Source organism: Lampris incognitus, chromosome 3, assembly GCF_029633865.1.
Source record: "Lampris incognitus isolate fLamInc1 chromosome 3, fLamInc1.hap2, whole genome shotgun sequence".
Taxonomy (NCBI): Eukaryota; Metazoa; Chordata; class Actinopteri; order Lampriformes; family Lampridae; genus Lampris; species Lampris incognitus.
In genome coordinates, this window is record NC_079213.1 from 117,620,811 (window position 1) to 117,641,719 (window position 20,909).

Below are 20,909 nucleotides of genomic sequence, written 5' to 3' on the forward strand. Positions count from 1 at the left end.
CATACCGCTGATCCATAGGCCCGAAAAGTTCCAGTTTTGTTTCATCACTCCACAGAACGGAATCCCAAAACCTCTTTGCCTTATTTATATGGTTGTGAGCATATTGGAGCTGACTTTTCTTGTGCTTTTGGGCCAGTAGTGGTGTACGTCTTGGAGTTCAGGCATGGAGCCCTTCGGCGTTTATTTTGCGCCTTACTGTGCAAACTGCAACCTCAGTGCCTGCTGCCACCTAGTCTTGCTGTGGGTCTTTTGCAGTCACTCAAGGGTTTTTAACCACCTGCCTCCTCAGGAATCTTGTGGCAGCTGTTGATAGCTTCCTCTTTCTGCCACGTCCAGGTAGTGTAGCCACTGTTCCTTTAACTTTGAACTTGGGAACTATGCTTCCAACTGTATCTCTAGGAACAGTCAGCGGCTTTGCTATCTTTTTGTATCCTTTTCCTTGTTTGTGCAAGGCAATGATCTCTTCTCTTAACTTTTTGGACAATTCTCTTGACTTAGTCATATTTCTAACATGCAATCAAACGTCACTGTCAACAAACGCCTAGCCAGTCCCGGTATTAGATGTGTTCTATCTCAAGCACACCTGATGCAACTAATGAAGCACTTGATTAGTCGCATCAGGTGTGCTTGAGACAACACCTGATTTGCAAATGTCTGCTCTTATGAGGGATTCTATTCAGGGGGTTGAATAATTTTGAGACTGCGGTAGTCATTAAAAGTAACATTTTGTGTTGAATTTGGATAAAACCCTTGTAATATTAGTTTTATTGAACTATTTAGACTTATTGTGTAATTTGCTTATTGCAAACAGCTGAAAAATGGTACATTTTGCCACTAAACCTAATATGCAATGGGGGTTTGAATAATTTTGATTGCAACTGTATATGGAGGCATAAATATCCAAAAGGCTAGGGCTTTAGTTTCTTTTCTAATGTACATGGAAGTTACCCACATATTGACTATTTTAGTATATCCAGACAGCATACACATAAAGTAACAAACTGCAACACTGAACCAATAACACTAAGCGACCATGCTCCAGTAGTTATTGACATTAATTTGACAAAAGATAACTATTTTAAATATTGGTGATTGAACGTCTCACTATTGACAGACAATGCAGTGGTACAAGAAATTAAGCAAAATATAAATGAATACTTTGATCTGAACAGTAATGGAGAAGTATCACCAGACATGGTTTGGAAGGGTATTAAAGCAGTAATAAGAGGGAAGCTTATTGAAATATCAACTAGGATTAAAAGAGCGCGGATTAATTTACAGTTTGAGCTGGAGAACAAAATAAAACAATTGGCAACAAAACAAGTGTGGGGGAGACAAAGATATTTTCAAGGAATTAAAACAGACAAACAAGATCTGGATGAATTATTAACATATAGAGCTGAGGGTGCCCTTAGATTCTCAAATTAAAATGATTATGAAAGGGGAAATAGGGCCAGCCATCTCGTTGCCTTCCAGCTACGCAAAGAACAGGCAAACCGAGTAGTCTCAAAAATCACATATCCAAAATCAAAAAAAGTAGTCTCTCACCCAAAAGATATAGCAGATGCATTTGCATGCTTCTACCAAGAGTTATATGATTCATCTGACGATTCTTCTAAAGAAGAAAAAACGAGAACTTTTTTTTCTTAACTAAAACTTCCTGCACTGTCCCAGGGGGAGGCCACACAAATTGTTAATCCTATTCAAGAAGGGGAAATATCAGCCATTATTTAAGAAATTTAAAAAAAACAACAAATCACCGGGGACTGACGGTTTGCCAAGTGAATTTTATAAGTGTTTTCTGGAGAAGTTGGCACCCTTTCTAGTCAAGGTACTATGTAACTATTCACTGTTGGAAGGAAAGCCACCTAGGTCCTGGGCAGAAGCCATAATTTCTGTCATCCACAAAGAGAGAAAGGATCCCACCCATTGTGAAGGATACAGGTCTATAAGCCTTTTATGCAATGACCAAAAAATCCTTAATGCTATATTGGCTAAGAGAGTACAAAAATATATATAGGAAAGCTAATTACACTAGATCAAACTGGGTTCATACCAGGTAGACAGGGGGCAAATAACGTTACACGTCTTCTAGGCCACATGGCAGCAAGATGGTGCAGTGGTTAGCACGGTTGCCTCACAGCAAGAAGGTTCTGGGTTCGAGCCCCGGGGTAGTCCAATCGGGGAATCGGGGGGGGGGGGGGTCATCCCGGGTCGTTCTCTGTGTGGGGTTTACATGTTCTCCCCGTGTCTGCGTGGGTTTCCTCCGGGTGCTCCGATTTCCTCTCACAGTCCAAAGACATGTAGGTCAGGTGAATCGGTCATACTAAATTGACCCTAGGTATGTGTGTGTGTGTGTGTGTGTGTGTGTGTGTGTGTGTGGGTGTGTGTGTGCGCGTGTGTGTGGGTGGGGGGGCCCTGTGTGTGATGGCCTGGCGGCCTGTCCAGGGTGTCTCCCCTGCCTGCCGCCCAATGATTGCTGGGATAGGTTCCAGCAGCCCTGCGACCCTGAGAGCAGGATGAGCGGTTCGGATAATGGATGGATAGATGGATGTTCTAAACCTGATATCATGTGCAAAGATGCTCAAAAAGCTTTCAGTATGGTTGATTGGAGCTATCTCCACCAAATATTGATATGGGGTTTCACCCCACCTTGATAGACTGGGTGAAAGTTTTATATTTACAACCAACATCAAGAGTTAGAGTAAATAGATGCTGTTCTAACTTCTTTAATATTAAAAGGGGGGTCAGGCAAGGAGATTGTTTGAGCCCTTTGCTCTTTGCAATTTCCATTTAACCATTAGCAGAAATGATAAGACAAGAAGGTAACATCAAAGGAATAAAAGATGAAGGCATAGAAGACAAATTTTTATGGTTGCTGATGACATCCTGATGTATATAGGTAAACCTATCTTGAGAGTACCAGCTTTTCGTAAAATCCCAAGGGATTATGAGGAAATATTGGGTTATAAAACAAATGACTCAAAATCTGAAGCGATGATGCTCTCAGGTGACAGGCCTACACAACTAGATGAAAGGGTTAAATTTTACTAGTCCAACAAGGGTTTTAGATACCTTGGAATTAATATCACCCCATGTATCATAAAATTATAAGGGAGATAAAAGCAGACCTCCAAAGATGGGAGATTCGAGATTTTGAGATACTTTGTTGATCCCCATAGGGAAATAACGCTCTGCATTTATCCCATCCTAGCTGTGTAGCTAGGAGCAGTGGGCAGCTGCCGTGCAGCGCCCGGGGACCAACTCCAGTTCGTTTTGCCATGCCTCGAACAGGGGCACATATAAACCCTAACATGCATGTCTTTCTGATGGTGGGGGAAACAGGAGCACCCGGAGAAAACCCACCACACACATGGGGAGAACATGCAAACTCCACACAGAGAACGACCTGGGATGACCCCCCCAAGGTTGGACAACCCCAGGGTTCAAACCCAGGACCTTCTTGCTTTGAGGCATCAGCGCTAACCACTGGGCCACCGTGCTGCCCTGATTCTTCCCCTATCCCTTATTGGAAGAGTGGAAGCTATTAGAATTAATATTTTGCCTAGACTTTTTTTATTTCAACCTCTACCGATAGAAGTACCTATAGCTAAACTCAAACTCTTGGACAAGCTTTTCTCTAAATTCATGTGGCAAAATAAGAAACCAAGAATTAGACTAAAAACACTGTTGAATACCATAAAGGGAGTTTTAATTTATCTCACCTCAAACACTAGCGCTGGGCAGCACAATTAAGAACACTAGTAGCATGGGTAACCGAAGATTAATTAATATGGGGCTTCCAGGTAGCGTGGCGGTCTAATCCGTTGCCTACCAACACGGCATTGCCGGTTCGAATCCCTGTGTTACCTCTGGCTTGGTCTGGCGTCCCTACAGACACAATTTGCCGGGTGGGTAGCCAGACATGGGTATGTGTCCTGGTCGCTGCACTAGCCTCTCCCCTGGTCGGTCGGGGGTACCTTTTCAGGTGGGAGGGGGAACTGGGAGGAATAGTGTGATCCTCCCACGCGCTATGTCCCCCTGGTGAAACTCCTCACTGTCAGGCGAAAAGAAGTGGTTGGCGACTCCACATGTATCGCAAGAGACGTGGTAGTCTGCAGCCCTCCCCGGATCGGCAGAGGGGGTGGAGCAGTGACTGGGATGGCTCAGAGAGTGGGGTAATTGGCCAAGTGCAATTGGGGAGAGGAGGGGGGGATCCCCCAAAAAATAAAACAAAATGTCCTTGTATAAATATTTTGTGGGGCCACCAATAGTCTTCTCTACAATATTGTCATAATATTTATACCGAGGTATTCACTCAAAAAATATCGTAATATTTGATTTTGTCCATATCGCCCAGCCACAATGCGCTTCAAGCTCTTTCTTTCTGGGAAAGACAAATTGTCCTTGATGGTCTGAAAATCAGCTTTAAGCATTAAAATACTTTTGAACAAATATAATACATAGGCATACTAATAGTATTTTCAGATATTTAAATGGTTGGCACTTTGTTTGAATGTTAATACTTTTAAACAGCTTTCCTCCCCATATTTATATCATTCAACTGTCAGCCTTCCTATGCCATGTGCTTCAGAGCTCATAGCAGGAATTCCTTCAGCTATTGAAATGTTTAGGTGTAGCTAACTTACTTTTAGAGAGATTTTCCCGTCATTATTTTTCCAGATTAGTAAGCAAGCAGTACCACTTGGACTTTTAAGATACATTTTGCCAGTGAGGCTAATTTTTCGGGCCAGCCTTCGTTGAGGAGTTTGGACATCTCTGGTCATTGTGTGGTCTCTCTCTGAACAGGTATGTTAAGGAAGGAGATAAAGTGTCCCAGTTTGACAGCATCTGTGAGGTGCAAAGTGACAAAGCCTCTGTCACGATAACCAGCCGCTATGATGGAGTCATTCGTAAACTCTACTATGATGTGGATGCTACAGCTTTGGTTGGAACGCCGCTGGTTGACATTGAGACAGACTCTAGCCCAGGTAAGATCCTAAATGTAAAGGATGCCTAATTTTACCTTCACATTATAACGTCATCGCATACGATAAACAAATCATTTTTTATCAGAAGTTCTGTGTTTTCTGCTGTAGAGATTTGAAACCCTCAAACACCTGTCCTCCCATGGTAACACTTTTGCTTAATCTAGGATTTTAAGGAGGTTTTTTTTTCTTCCTTTTTCTCCCCGATTGTATCCGGCCAATTACCCCACTCTTCCAAGCTGTCCCGGTTGCTGCTCCAGCTCCTCTTCTGATCCAGGGAGGGCTGCAGACTACCACATGCCTCCTCCGATACATGTGGAGTCGCCAGCCACTTCTTTTCACACGACATTGAGGAGTTTCACCAGGGGGACGTAGCACATGGGAGGATCATGCTATTCCCCCCAGTTCCCCCTCCCCCTCGAACAGGCACCCTGACCAACCAGAGGAGGCGCTAGTGTAGCGACCAGGAGACATACCCACATGCGGCTTCCCACCCGCAGACACGGCCAATTGTGTCTGTAGGGACGCCGGACCAAGCCGGAGGTAACACGGGGGTTCGAACTGGTGATCCTCGTGTTGGTAGGCAACGGAATAGACCACCACGCCACCCAGACGCCCCGGATTTTAAGGGTTTAAACCAGGAAGAATTTAGAGTGCATTCAAAATCAAAACACCACTACTTATATCAGAGAAGGTTGAATCAGTTCATCTGGAAACAACGTTTATAGACAGAAACATGTCATCATCATCTAAGTGACCTCTGCAGGTGTCCCCACCCTTATAAACAATACAGTGTCTCACCTGACTGCAGGTGTCCCCACCCTCATATAAACAATACAGTGTCTCACCTGACTGAAGGTGTCCCACACTTATATAAACAATACAGTGTCTCAAGTGACTGCAGGTACCCCACCCTTATAAACAATACAGTGCCTCACCTGACCGCAGGTATCCCCACCCTTATAAACAATACAGTGTCTCACCTGACTGCAGGTGTCCCCACCCTTATAAACAATACAGTGTCTCAAGTGACTGCAGGTACCCTACCCTTATAAACAATACAGTGCCTCACCTGACTGCAGGTATCCCCACCCTTATAAACAATACAGTGTCTCACCTGACTGCAGGTATCCCCACCCTTATAAACAATACAGTGTCTCAGCTGACTGCAGGTACCCCACCCTTATAAACAATATAGTGTCTCAGCTGACTGCAGGTATCCCCACCCTTATAAACATTACAGTGGCATAACGACCCAAACCAACGACCCGTTTCACAAGCAAATATGGGCTTGACCATTAACTTGACCATTACAATGGCCATGTGTACTATTCACAGAGGTTTGGGGAAGGGTTGCAATCACAGCATTGTAAGATGGTGACAGATGTAGTCTTAGGACCCCCCCCCCCCCCAGTTCAGATGTACTCTTAGACACCCACCCCCACCCCCCGGTTCAGGGATGTTTGTTCCCCCTAACATAGATGGTGTTTGGGTTGTTATACCACTGTATTGATTGTTTATAAGGGTGGGGATACCTGCAGTCAGGTGAGACTGCGGAGGTCACCTAGATGACTGATTAATAATTTCCCCCAATAAATGTTGTGTCCAGATGAACTAATTCAACCTTCTGTGATTTCCTACCTGGATTATTGAGCAGTCATAAAAATACATATTATAATCTGTAACTTTGGAAAAGAGCTAAATTAAAAAACGAAGTACACTGCAAAGATCAAATTGAAAGCAAGGTAAAAAAACATCAAAAATAATCTATTAAAATAATAAGTGATCATTATTTTGGGGGCTAAACAGCTTCTGTAAGACTAAGTAGAAAACATGGATCCAGAGGAGACTCTGCTGAATTTGTCTGGATGGGCTGGATACAGAACTTCCTCCTGCTGCTGAAACCTGTGTTGCTTCACAAGAGTACTGTACCAGATGTCTCTTCAGTATGTATAGGAGTTATTAGATATCAGACCATGTTTGCCCCTCTCCTGCTTTCAGCTAGTGAACATTGCAGCAGCAAGGCTAATCACCAAATCTTTGACCCTCATTTTGGCCAGTCTCATTTGCCTGTTTTAGAATTGCTTTTTAACAGTAAAGTTTGTTATATTTGTCAAATGCACAACGATACAGCGTGGCAGGCATTGCTGGCAATGACATGTTTAGGCAACAGTTTAACCTGAGTTAAGCTGAATACTGCGACCTAACGAAAGGTAAAACTAAAAGAATCTAAATGATGTCATTCGGCACACCTCACCAAGTGCTCAGATCTCATCAGGTCCCCATGACAGGGTTGCTGTTGTGATTACTGATCAGAAGTCAGGTCAAAAGCTTGTCAGTTTCTCAAAATCTGTTTTGTTGAGAAAAGGCGGTTGATGTGTGCATTTTAACTTCTGGAGTGATTCTGAATTGCTGGTTCATCTAGAATAGAGTAAGTATCATCTTTCTTGCTTAACAAGTTGCTACTAGTCTTATTCCAGCTGCTTGAGTATTAGTGCTTTTCTCTATACATCTGCTGCTGATTCCTAGTGGGAACTAGTGGGATCTTATTCTAGCTGTAGCTGTCTTATTCTAGCTGTAGCTGTTTGCTGTTTTAATAGTTTTGTGTGAGGTTTGATAGAGTTTTACGTAAGTGACCAGTTTCTGGGTAATAGGTCTAGTTTCAGTTTAGCTCTTTGGCCAATTGGGTGTTGAGTGGCCAGGGTGTGGCCTGCACTCCTGGCAGACAATTAGCAATCAGTGTTCTTTAAATCACTGCTGCTACTTGGAAACAAGACGAGGGCAAACAGGTCTAGGTTGAACGAATGCTAGAGTGAACAAAGGCAATCGCGACTTTTTCAAGCTAAGACTTTTTGTCAAGCAAGGACTGCTCTTTTTAGATCTGGTCAGTCATCTGTATTTTGTGTACCTAGTATAGACTATGTGTTTCCTTCACATTTCTGTCCTTTCCTCTTCCCAAGGCTGGCATAGATGTTGGGGCACTCCTAGGTGCTGTGACCCTACCAATCTCATCTATCCCACTCTCTCTACTCACGGTGAGCAAGTGGTGACGGGAGGGCTCTGGAATTGCCAGTCTGCGGTGCGGAAAGCTGATTTTATCTCAGGCTATGCATCCTTGCTCTCCCTCAACTTTCTTGCTCTAACTGAGACCTGGATCATGCCAGAAAACACTACCACACCTGCAGCAGCTCTGTCAGATGTGTACTCTTTTCCTCACACTCCTAGAGCTGGGAGGCGGGGTGGTGGTACTAGCCTGCTAATCTCCCCGAAATGGAAATACTCTCTTGTTTCCATTCCACAATTTTCTCCGCTCTCTTTTGAATTTCATGCTGTTACTGTCTCTTATCCAGTCGAACTCACCATCGTGGTTGTGTACCGCCAACCAGGCCCCCTTGGTGAGTTTCTGGAGGAGCTTGACACACTTGTCTCGCACTTCCCTGTTGATGACTCTGTACTTATCATTCTCGGTGACTTCAACATCTAGACTGATAAGCTAGATCCTCTTCTCTCTTTCCTCTCCTCCTTTGACCTTCATCTCTCACCCTCTCCTCCTTCCCACAAGGCCGGCAACCAGCTGGACCTTATCTTTACTAGACACTGTGCTATTTCAAATTTTTCTGTTACTGCCCTCCAGCTCTCTGACCACTATTTCATGTACTACTCTCTCTCTCCCTCTCTTCTCCCCCCTCAGCCCCTCCCCCTACCCACATGGTTTCCATCCGTAGACACATCTGCTCTCTGCCACTGATCTTTCTTCTTCTGTTACCTCGATCCTCCCTACACCTGACTCTTTCTCTCTCCTACCCCCTGACACTGCTACTGATCTTCTTCTCTCTACCCTCTCCTCTTCTCTGGACAACCTCTGTCCCCTCACCTCCAGGCCTGCACGCCCAACTCCACCTGCCCCTTGGCTGTCCGACTCAGTACGTACTGACAGATGGAGCCTAAGGGTGGCAGAGTGCAAATGGGGAAAAGGCAAACTCCCAGAGGACCTTCTCAACTTCCAATCTCTTCTTTCCACTTTCCCCTCCTCCCTTTCTGCTGCTAAAGCTGCCTTCTATTGCTCTAAAATATTATCCTCTGCCTCTAATCCTAAGAAACTCTTTGAAACCTTCCCTACACTTCTTCAACCCCCACCTACTCGTCCTACTTCCTTCCTTCTCCCTGATGACTTCGCTAACTTCTTTGACAGGAAGGTAAACGACATCAGATCCTCCTTTTCTCACCACCCGGTCAGCACTCCTTGCACTAGCCCACCCTCTGCACCCTCCCTCACCTCTCCATGTCCCACCCTATCCCACGTCGCTCTCCTCTCCCTCGACGAGGTCCTCAACCTCATCATATCCAGTCACCCCACCACATGCTGCTTTGACCCGGTCCCCTCCCCTCTTGTTCACATGACTTCTCTTACCATTGTTATGCTGATGACACCCAACTGATCTTGTCCTTTCCTCCCTCTGACACACAAGTAGAGACACGCATTGCTATGTATGCTTGACTGATATCTCAGAGTGGATGGCGACATACCACCTGAAGCTCAATCTGGACAAGACCGAGCTGATGTTCCCCCCGGGGAAAGGTTGCCCGCACTGAGACCTGGCCATCACCATTGACAACACCGTGGTGATGCCAACTCGGACTGCAAGGAATCTGGGTGTGATCCTGGACGACCAACTGTTGTTTGCTTCCAACGTTGCATCAGTTGCTCGCTCCTGTAGATTTCTCCTCTATAACATCAGGAGGATTCGCCCATTCCTCACCGACGAGACGGCACAGGTGCTCATCCAGGCTCTGATCATATCCTGGCTGGACTATGGCATCTCCCTCCTTGCTGGTGCCCCGGCATCAGCCATCAGACCTCTGGAGCTTGTTCAGAAAGCTGCAGCTCGTCTGGTGTTCAACCACCCTAAGTTCTTCCACACAACTCCCCTTCTCATGTCCCTACACTGGCTCCCAGTAGCTGCTCACATCCAGTTTAAGACTCTGGTGCTAGCCTACAACGCAGTGAAAGGAACAGCTCCTTCCATGATCAAGCCCTACACCCCCGCCTGACCACTTCACTCTGCTGCCTCGAGACGCCTGCTTGTCCCATCGCACAGAGGCCCCTGCTGCCAATCGACCCAGTCACGGCTCTTTTCTGTCCTAGCCCCACAGTGGTGGAATGATCTCCCCACTGATGTCAGGACAGCGGAGTCGCTGCCCATCTTTCGGCGCAGGTTGAACACTCACCTCTTCAAGAACTACTACCCTGTTACTTGCTCTTAGCACTTATTGTATTCACTCATTAAAAAAAAAAATCTCTTTCTTGCACTTTTACTTTAGCACTGGTTTTGCTCTTAGATGCTTGTTTAGAGAGAAGGTGGACTTATGATCTCTGATGACTAGTAGTTCTCCTGATTGCCTACGTTAAATGATGCACTTATTGTAAGTCACTTTGGATAAAAGCGTCTGCTAAATTACTGTAATGTGTGATGCTTCTTGTGAATATGTCCTTAACCAATCTGAGATGTTCATCACAACTGGCCCTACCTACTGGGAGTAGAAACTCCTACTGTTTGCACATTCTAAGAGGATACAAAACTTGAGTACCTGGAGCCATCAGAGAACTGTGCTGGCAGTGATGGACATGCTCTCTGAACCTGCGAGTGTGGTCAGTCCTCACAGCACTCTAGTGACTGGTGACCAGTCCCAGTTTACATCACCTTCTTAGTAGAACCTTCAACCACATTTGAATGTACAGTGGATATAAAAAGTCCAAACACACCCCTGTTAAAAAACAGGTTTCTGTGATGTAAAAAATGAAACCGAGATAAATCATGCAGAACTTTTTCCACCCTTAATGTGAAATTGCAAGCTGTAAAACTCAAGTGAAAAACAAACTGAAACCTTTTAGGAAAAAAAAAGAGAAAAAGAAAACTTACCAAGGATGACACGCAAATTCATGAAGCATTCCTCACCACGACCCTGACAGCAGGATAAGCGGTTTGGATAATGGATGGATGGACAATAACCTGGATTCATAAGTGTGCACACCCCTAAACTAATACTTTGTTGAAGCACCTTGTGATTTCATTACAGCACTCAATCTTTTTGCTAAGAGTCTGTCAGCTTGGCAATTCTTAACTTGGCAATATTTTCCCTCTTCCTTCCAAAAATGTTCTAGAGCCATCAAATTGTGAGGGCATCTCCTGTGCACAGCCCTCTTCAGGTCACCCTGCAGAGTTTCTATTGGATTCAGGTCTGGTCTCTGGCTGGGCCATTCCAAAACTATCTTTTTTTGGTGAGACCATTCTTTGTTGATTTGGATGTGTGTTTTGGGTCGTTGTGGTGCTGAAAGGGGAAATTCCTCCTCATATTCAGCTTTCTAGCAGATGCCTGAGGCCAGTTTTACACCAAAATCAACCGGTATTTGGAGCTATTCATGGTTTCCCCCACGTTGACTAAAGCCCTAGTTTTATCTGAATTAAAGCAGCCCCAAAATGATGCTGCCACCACCATGCTTCACCATGGGTATTGTGGGGTTTTTTTTGGTGATGGGCTGTGTTGTTTTTGCACCAAACATACCTTTTAGAATTATAGCCAGAAAGTTCAACCTCAGCTTCATCAGAACCAGAACACATTTTTCCACTTGGTTTTGGGAGACTAGATGTGTCTTTTTGGGTGTTCTTCTTCGTGTGAAAAGGCTTCTGTCTTGCCACCCTACGCCATAGCCCAGACAAATGAAGAACATGGAGATTGTTGTCACGTAGGGCACAACCAGTACTTCTCAGAAATTCCTGCAGCTTCTTCAATGTTGCCATAGGCCTCTTGGCAGCCTCCCTGACCGGCTTTCTCCTTGTCTTCTCAGCAATATTGGAGAGATGCCCTGTTCTTGGTAATATCACTGTTGTGTCATATTTTTTCCACTTGTTGATGATTGTCTTCAGTGTTCCATGGTATATCTAATGACTTCGAAATTCTTTTGTACCCCTCTCCTGATCGATACTTTTAAACAATGAGATCCTGTTCATGCTTTGTAAGCTCTTTGTGGACCATGGTTTTTGCAGTTGGATGCAAACAAGAATATGTCAGAAAAATCCTACAGGAAGAGCTGGGCTTTATTTGGGGTTATTTGATGGCAGGTGTATACTAACTACTATTTAACATGAGTTTGAACACGGTTTGAATTCTGAACACTGTCACATCCCCATTTATAAAAGGTTCTGCACACAAGCTGATGTGTGGTGAGCATTCTGGTGCAAAATGGCTGCCGTGCATCACCCAGGTGGTGCTACACATTGGTGGTGGTTGAAATGAGTTACCCCCCTTCAATATGAAACGCTTTGGGTGTCTAGAAACGCACTATATAAATGTAATTATTATTACTATGTAACCTGGTTATTTAAGTTTTGTAGTTTTTTTTTCACCCAAAGCATTTCTGATTGTTTTTCACTTTATTTTTATAGGTTGCAATTTCACATTAAAGGTGGCCAAAGTTCTGACATGATTTACCTTGTACCTGCCATGTTAACAGGAATGTGTAGACTTTTGTATGTCTGCTGTAAATGGGTTGTTGGCTCTTTGAAGGTCCTTAAAGTAGACAGATTGTTTGTCATGATCACCACAAGGTAAATAAGTTGTTGTGTCAGTTCTCATATGTCCTGTGCTGTGTTTCAGAGCTGACCCAGGAAGAGGATGTTGTGGAGACTCCTGCCATGTCCCACGATGAGCACACCCACCAGGAAATCAAAGGTCATAAAACTCAGGCCACTCCAGCAGTGCGGCGGCTGGCCATGGAGAATAATGTAAGTTAAAGGTGCAGTTGGTAACTTTTTTTGTGTTTTATTTGGTAAAAATGCCATAATACCCCTTCAGCTATCAGTAATATAAATGGTCTGAGAATAAATCGGGATCTCAGTGTTATCCCCTGCCTCTGTATTCAGGAATCTGAAAATGCTACCGCTCCCGTAAGCTTTCACCAATCAGGGCCTCTCTCTGGCCTCTCCGCCCTGATAGATTGAGGGGCTGTCCCTACCTCTTGTCAATCATGTTGCTGTCTGAGTTTCCTGAGCATTCACAAGAAATCCTTAACAATGGCGAACAACAACGCTCAGGCAGCGTCTTTTTCTTTCTTTTTTTTTTGTCAAAAAAAAAAATACCGTTCATGTGAGTTCATTTTTACCGGTGGTAAAAATGAATGTCCTGTGGTACACAGTCATAAGCCTTCTCCAAGTCCACAAAACACATGTAGACTGGCTGGACAAACTCCCATGCCCCCCTCAGCACTTCCGCAAGGTTAAAGAGTTGGTCTGTTGTTCCACAGCCAGGACGGAATCCGTGTTGTTCCTCCTGGATCTGAGGTTCGACAATCGGCCCGAGCCTCCTTTCCAGCACCCTAGAGTAGACTTTCCCAGGGAGGCTGAGCAATGTGATGCCCCGATAATTGGAGCACACCCTCCGGTCCCCCTTTTTTAATATAGGAACCACCACCCCAGTCTGCCACTCCACAGGTACTGTCCCCAACCTCCATGTGACACTGAAGAGGCGTGTCAACCAAGACAGCCCAACAATGTCCATAGCCTTCAGCATCTCAGGGTGAATCTCATCCACACCCAGTGCCTTGCCACCAAGGAGCTATTTAACTACCTCACACACCTCTGCCAGGGATATGGGTGGGGCTTCCCCTGAGTCTTCAGACTCTACCTCCTCCACTGAGGATGTGTTAGCTGGGTTCAGGAGCTCCTCAAAGTGTTCTTTCCACCGCTCAACAACATCCCCAGTCCAGGTCAACAGTTCCCCTCCCCGGTTGAACACAGCCTGAGTCAAGCCCTGCTTCCCCTTCCTTAGTCGCCGGATGGTTTGCCAGAACTTCCTTGAGGCCAACCAAACGTCCTCCTCCATAGCCTCGCTGAACTCCTCCCACACCTGAGTTTTTGCTTTTGCAACCGCCGAAGCGGCAGCCCTTCTGGCCTCCCGGTACCTGTCTGCTGCTTCAGGAGACCCCTGGGCCAACCAAGTCCGAAAGGCCTCCTTCTTCAGCCTGACGGCTTCCCTCACCACCGGTGTCCACCGGCAGGTTCTTGGGTTGCCGCCTCAACAGGCACTGATAACCTTATGACCACAGCTCCTGCCTGCCGCATCTACAATAGAGGCTTTGAACATGGCCCACTCAGACTCCATGTCCCCAGCCTCCCTCGGGATACATGAGAACTTCTTCCGGAGGTGGTAGTTGAAGACCTCATGGACAGGGGCCTCCACCAGATGTTCCTAGTTCACCCTCACTACACGTTTGGGTTTGCCAGGTCTGTCTGGTAGCCTTCCCCGCCATCTGATCCAACTCAGGACCAGCTCTGCTCCTCTCTTCACCTGAGTGTCCAAAACATACGGCCACAGATCTGATGACACAACCACAAAGTCTATCATCGATATTCGGCCTAAGGTGTTCTGGTACCAAGTACACTTATGAGCTGCCTTATGTTCGAACATGGTGTTTGTTATGACCAATCCATGACTCGCACAGAAGTCCAATAACAAGGCACTGCTCCAGTTCAGATTGGGGAGGCCGTTCCTCCCAATCATGCCCCTCCAGGTTTCTCCATTGTTGCCCACGTGTGCGTTGAAATCCCCCAGCAGAACTATGGAGTCCCAAGGCGGAGCCCTATCCAGGACACCACCCAGAGACTCCAAGAAGGCCGGATACTCCAAACTGCTATTCGGTACATAAGCACACACAACAGTCAGAGCCTTCCCCCCAGCGACTCGCAGTCGTATAGAGGCGACCCTCTCATTCCCTGGGGAGAAGTCCAACACAGCGGCACTCAACCAGGGACTTGTGAGTATCCCCGCACCTGCCCGGCGCCTGTCACCTTGGCCAACTCTGGAAAAATAATGAGTCCAGCCCCTCTCCAGGAGTTTGGTACCAGAGCCCATGCTATGTGTGGAGGTGAGCCCAATTATCTCTAGTTGGTACCGCTCCACCTCCCGCACCAGCTCAGGCTCCTTCCCAGCCAGAGAGGTGACATTCCATGTCCCGATGACCAATCTGCGATGCCAGAAGTCGGCACGCCCCGGTCCCTGCCTTTGACGGCTGGACGGCCTGCATTATACCCTACCCCAATGCTCATCCCTGCATGTGGTGTGTCCGCGGGGTGGTGGCTCTATGATGTTTTTTCGGGCTGGGCCCAACCGGGCCCTATGGGCCAAAGCCCGGCCACCAGACGCTTGCCAGCAAGCCACCTTCCCAGGTCTGGCTCCAGGAGGGGGTCCCGGTTTCCCTTTTCGGGGCGAGGTGCTGTAACTCTGCTGGTGTAATTTCATCGGGTTTTTTTGGGAATTGCTCTTAGTCTGGCCCCTCCCCGGGACCAATTTGCCTTGGGAGACCCTACCAGGGGCTATTGCGCCCGACAACACAGCTCCCAGGATCACCGGGTGACACAAACCCCTCCACCACGTTAAGGTGGCAATTCTCGGAGGGGTACGTGTTTTAAGTTACAGGAAAATAATGTGAGTTAGAAATGCTGCTGGCAGGTTCAGCACAGTACATGCTTTAAGTTACGGGCCTTGTAGCAGTTACACATGCGATACAAGCTCTCCTGAATGAGATGCAAAAGCTCCACTAAAGCCATATTTGAGAAATGTTGGCTGGTCTCTTTAATAGTTATGCAGCTCCCCGGGTGCTGCACGGCGGCTGCCCAGTGCTCCTCGCTACACAGCTAGGATGGGTTAAATGCAGAGAGTAATTTCCCTGCGGGAATCAATAAAGTATCTCTGTCTCTTCAGTGTTCCTTTCATAGTGGCAAGTGTGGAAAAAAAGCCCAAATGGATATGAAAAACTGCTGTGTTTTCAAGGCTGTGGTGGTAGGCATGGAAGCACATAGTGTTAGTGCAACACTGTAAGAGTTGTTTCTTACTTGAACAAAGAAATGTGCGCTACAACATCTTGGAATGTGAATCTTCTAATCATGATGGTGTCTGAGCTGGTGTCCCTGTCCACTCAGGATGTGGCCCTCTGCTATCAAATCACCATGCAGCTTCAGTTCAGCTAGATATGTGTTGGGAACCACAACTAGTATAGTGAATACTTCATGCTAACTTAATACAGTGGTGCTTGAAACTTTGTGAACTCTTTAGAATTTTCTATCTGCGTAAATATGACCTAAAACATCATCAGATTTTCACACAAGTCCTAAAAGCAAATAAAGAGAACCCAATTAACAAATAAGACAAAAATATTATACTTGGTCATTTATTTGTTGAGGAAAATGATCCAATATTACATACCTGTGAGTGGCAAAAGTATGTGAACCTTTGCTTTCAGTATCTGGTGTGACCCCCCCCCCCTCCCCGTGCAGCAATAACTGCAACTAAACGTTGCTGGTAACTGTTGATCAATCCTGCACATCGGCTTGGAGGAATTTTAGCCCATTCCTCCGTACAGAACAGCTTCAACTCTGGGATGTCGGTGGGTTTCCTCATATGAACTGCTCACTTCAGGTCCTTCCACAACATTTTGATTGGATTAAGGTCAGAACTTTGACTTGGCCATTCCAAAACATTAACTTTATTCTTCTTTAACTATTCTTTGGTTGAACGGCTTGTGGGCTTAGGGTCGTTGTCTTGTTGAATGACCCACGTTCTCTTGAGATTCAGTTCATGGACAGATGTCCTGACATTTTCCTTAAGAATTCGCTAGAATAATTCACAATTCATTGTTCCATCAATGATGGCAAGCCGTCCTGGCCCAGATGCAGCAAAACATGATACTACCACCACCATGTTTCACAGATGGGATAAGGTACTTATGCTGGAATACAGTTGTAGCCCTGGCTAAAATGCATTTAGACATTTGGTTAAAATTCATTTAGGATATAAATAGTTTTAAAAATGAAGTTCATAATGTTTAAATATGTTAAAAATATATATGGAAGGATAAAATAGAAAAGTCATCTTTACAGTCAAAAGGTTAGAGTTTATGCAAATGAACATAGTTTGCTTAACATGTACAGGACCAAGCACGTGTAGTCAGTCTAACAGCCTAACTTGATTAGTCGCATTGTCAATCAATGTTTTCGTTTGTTTTAATTGGCATGTTCTGAAATGATAGCCAATCCAAATTCCATTCTCAGGTAGAGGGGTAGGGCTTGGTTGTAAGCTATTAGGTCCTGTGCATTGGAGAACGGCGGAAAGCAAGTGGTCACCGTCAAGTGAACAATGCAGATTGTTCGAGAGCAAAATGTGTTCCTAACTTAGTGGTTGACAAACAGTTATCCAAAGGGTTTGGATTTTTGTGATCTGCAAGAGCAGATGGATGGTTTGTGACTGTAAGAGAGAACAGCTCCGTTGGACCACTTTGGAGAACTGTTTTCTGTTGGAGTGCTATTTGACTGTCGCTCCTGTTTCTTCCTTTGCTGCTGTTTTTTCTGCCCTCTGCCGAGCGGCCATCACCCAGTTTCCCCTCGTCTTTCCCCCTCTAAATGTTGCCTGGATCTGTGAGTACTGACCACGTGCTTTTTATTTTGCTTGTGTGACCAAGTGAAGCGGCCGCTACAGTTTCTAGGCCTCTATGCTCCCAAGCCACAAATCAGGCCTGCAACGGGGGTTTGGTTTACAAGTGGGGTGACCATAGGTTGCCGAGTGAGTGTATATGTGTGTGTGTGTGTGTGTGTGTGTGTGTGAGTGAGAGAGTGTGGGCCTATGATTGATGTGTTTATTCATATTTTGTGTTTATTCATATTTGGGATTTAGTCCTATTTGTCTTTATTCATGATGTGATTTTGAGAAATTCTGTTTTATATAAATAAATAGCCTACCATAATTTGGCATTACATTTAAAGAAACCTTGTTGTGTCATAGCTCATAGGTAATTCATGTTTAATAACTGTTAAAAGGATAGATACAATTTGGACAAGATACAAAACCAAAATCTAAGTGATATATCTTTATTATATATCATACATTTATTTGGAGGCACTGCCAGTTATTTTATTTTAAAATAGGGTAGCATTAAAATAGTTTGAGCATACGGGTAATAGCGCCATTTATTTTGAAACCGTACCCAGGCCCCGCCCACAGTACTACTACACATATCAGATTTTTATATAGCTACATGGGACGGGTGTTACACAGTGTTTTCCTTCCTCCAAACATAACACATCTCATTTAAACCAGAAAGTTCTATTTTGGTCTCATCTGTCCACAGAACATTTTTCCAATAGCCTTCTGGCTTGTTCGCATGATCTTTAGCAAACTGCAGATGGGCAGCAACGTTCTTTTCGGAGAGCAGTGGCTTTCTCCTTGCAACCCTGACATGTACACCATTGTTGTTCAATGTTCTCCTGGTGGTGGACTCATGAACATTAACATTAGCCAATGTGAGAGAGGCCATTAGTTGCTTAGAAGTTACCCTGGTTTCCTTTGTGACCTGACCGACTATTACACGCCTTGCTCTTGGAGTGATCTTTTGATGGTCGACCACTCCTGGGGAGGGTAACAATGGTCTTGAATTTCCTCCATTTGTACACAATCTGTCTGACTGTGGATTGGTGGAGTCCAAACTCTGTAAAGATGGTTTTGTAACCTTTTCCAGCCTGATGAGCATCAACAACGCTTTTTCTGAGGTCCTCAGAGATCTCCTTTGTTCTTGCCTTGATACACTTCCACAAACATGTGCTGTGAAGATCAGACTTTGATAGATCCCTGTTCTTTAAATAAAACAGGGCGTCCCCTCACACCTGATTGTCATCCCATTGATTGAAAACACCTGACTCTTAATTTCACCTTCAAATTAACTGCTAATCCTAGAGGTTCACATACTTTTGCCACTCACAGGTATGTAATACTGGATCATTTTCCTCAATAAATAAATGACCAAGTGTAATATTTTTGTCTCATTTGTTTAATTAGATTCTCTTTATCTACTTTTAGGACTGGTGTAAAAATCTGATGATGTTTTAGGTCATATTTATGTAGAAATATAGGAAATTCTTAAGGGTTCACAAACTTTCAAGCACCACTGTATGTACTGGACACCGCATACTCAGATAACAACTAGTATAGTGAATATGTCATGCTCAGTTAGTATGTACTCACATAACAATGAAGCAGAATGTCTCCCAACTGGACACTGTATGGTGAAGCCTTTCCTGCTCTACTCTGACTTATGGAAAACTGTCAGATGAATAGCATCATATTGTACATACCTACATACGTAACACTGATGTTAGACAAAGGCTTTTCTTTCTTTTCACATGAGTTTAATTCAAATCCCCTTTTCTCACTGCTGTATGAACTGGTCCAGATCAAACTCAGTGAAGTGGTAGGAACTGGGAAAGATGGGAGAATTCTCAAGGAGGACATCCTCAATTTTCTGGCCAAGCAAACAGGCGCCATCTTGCCCCCTGCACCATTCCAGGAGATCCAGCCTCCGGCAGCTGCTCCCAAGCCGAAGGAAAAGCCACCAGCTGCTCCTAAACCTACTTTTACTGGCAAGGATGTTACTGAACCTTTGAAAGGTACAGGGTTTCATTATATCATATATATGAATATTCTCATTGGACAGCACGGTGGTCCAGTGGTTAGCGCTGTTGCCTCACAGCAAGAAGGTCTTGGGTTCGACCCCCAGGCCATCCCAGGTCCTTTCTGTGTGGAGTTTGCATGTTCTCCCCATGTCTGCATGGGTCTTCTCCGGGTGCTCTGGTTTCTTCCCACCCTCAAAAACATATGCATGTTAGGGTTAATACTCCTGCCTGTACCTCTGAGCAAGGCAATAGGATATGGATATGCTCTCTGGATATAGTCTGCGGGTAAATATTCAGTGATGACTGCAAGGAAATCTTTGCTAAAAAGAACACAGCTTGTCTTGATGCATGTTCAATAATCCAGGTAAGAAAATCACAGAAGGTTGAATCAGTTCATGTGGACACAACGTTTATTGACAGATACATTTCATTATCATCTAAGTGACCTCATCAGTCTCAGCTGACTGCAGGTGTCCCCACCCTTATAAACAATAGTGTCTCACCTGACTGCAGGTATCCCACCCTTATAAACAATACAGTGGCATAATGACCCAAACCAACGACCAGTTTCATATGCAAATTGCCATGACCATTAACTAGACTTACAATTGCCATGTGCACTATTCAAAGAGGATTGGGGAATAGTTCCAATTACAGCACTGTAAGATGGTGACAGATGTACTCTTCGCCCCCCGCCCCCTCGCTTCAGGGATGGTCGTTACCGCTTCACATAGATGACCTGTTTGACTCCGCGTTCAAACCAACATTTCTCCCTATCCAGGATGTGCACATCCTCATCCTTGAAAGAGTGACCACTGGTCTATAGATAGTGGACTTTGGAGTCCTGGCCTGTAGATGGTGTAGACTGTGGAGTCCTGGCCTGACGTGTTAGCTCTCCTGTGTTGTGCCATCCTCTTGGCCAGCGTCTGTTTCGTTTCCTAAATGTACAAGTCATGACAATCCTCCTGGCACTTAACAGCTACACTATATTGCTCTGTTTGTGCCGGGGGACCTGGTCTTTGGGGTGGACCAACTTCTGGTGCAGCGTGTTTTGGGGTTTGAAAGCAACTGAGACATGGTGTTTGGAAAATATACATCTCAACTGCTCCTGCCACATTCAGAATGTGGCTGGAGTTTCAGAAACTTGATATGGAGGAACGCTGGTTTGAACGGGGAGTTAAAGAGGCCATCTATGTGAAGAGGGAACGACTATCCCTAAACTGGGGTGGGGGGTAAGAGTACATCTGTCACCATCTTACAATGCTGTGATTGCAACTATTCCCCACTCTGTGAATAGTACACATGGCCATTGTAACTCTAGTTAATGGTCCTCCAAAGGAATTGAATCGAGTGCAACTGGACTTGGTATATATCCGTGAAGACGTTTCGCCTCTAATCCAAGGGGCTTCATCAGTTTTTGCCTTTC

General features: G+C 45.1%; 1 protein-coding gene across 3 annotated transcripts in view; it reads left to right on the forward strand.

The window, feature by feature from the left end:
- dbt (dihydrolipoamide branched chain transacylase E2) overlaps positions 1-20,909 on the forward strand; it is a 78,739-nt gene that overhangs the window by 27,523 nt on the left and 30,307 nt on the right. For all 3 annotated transcript variants that reach the window (XM_056277529.1, XM_056277530.1, XM_056277531.1), the window contains 3 exons: positions 4,810-4,991; positions 12,645-12,772; positions 19,264-19,477. In XM_056277529.1, the coding sequence (XP_056133504.1) occupies positions 4,810-4,991; positions 12,645-12,772; positions 19,264-19,477 (524 nt within the window). The remainder of the gene's footprint in view (positions 1-4,809; positions 4,992-12,644; positions 12,773-19,263; positions 19,478-20,909) is intronic.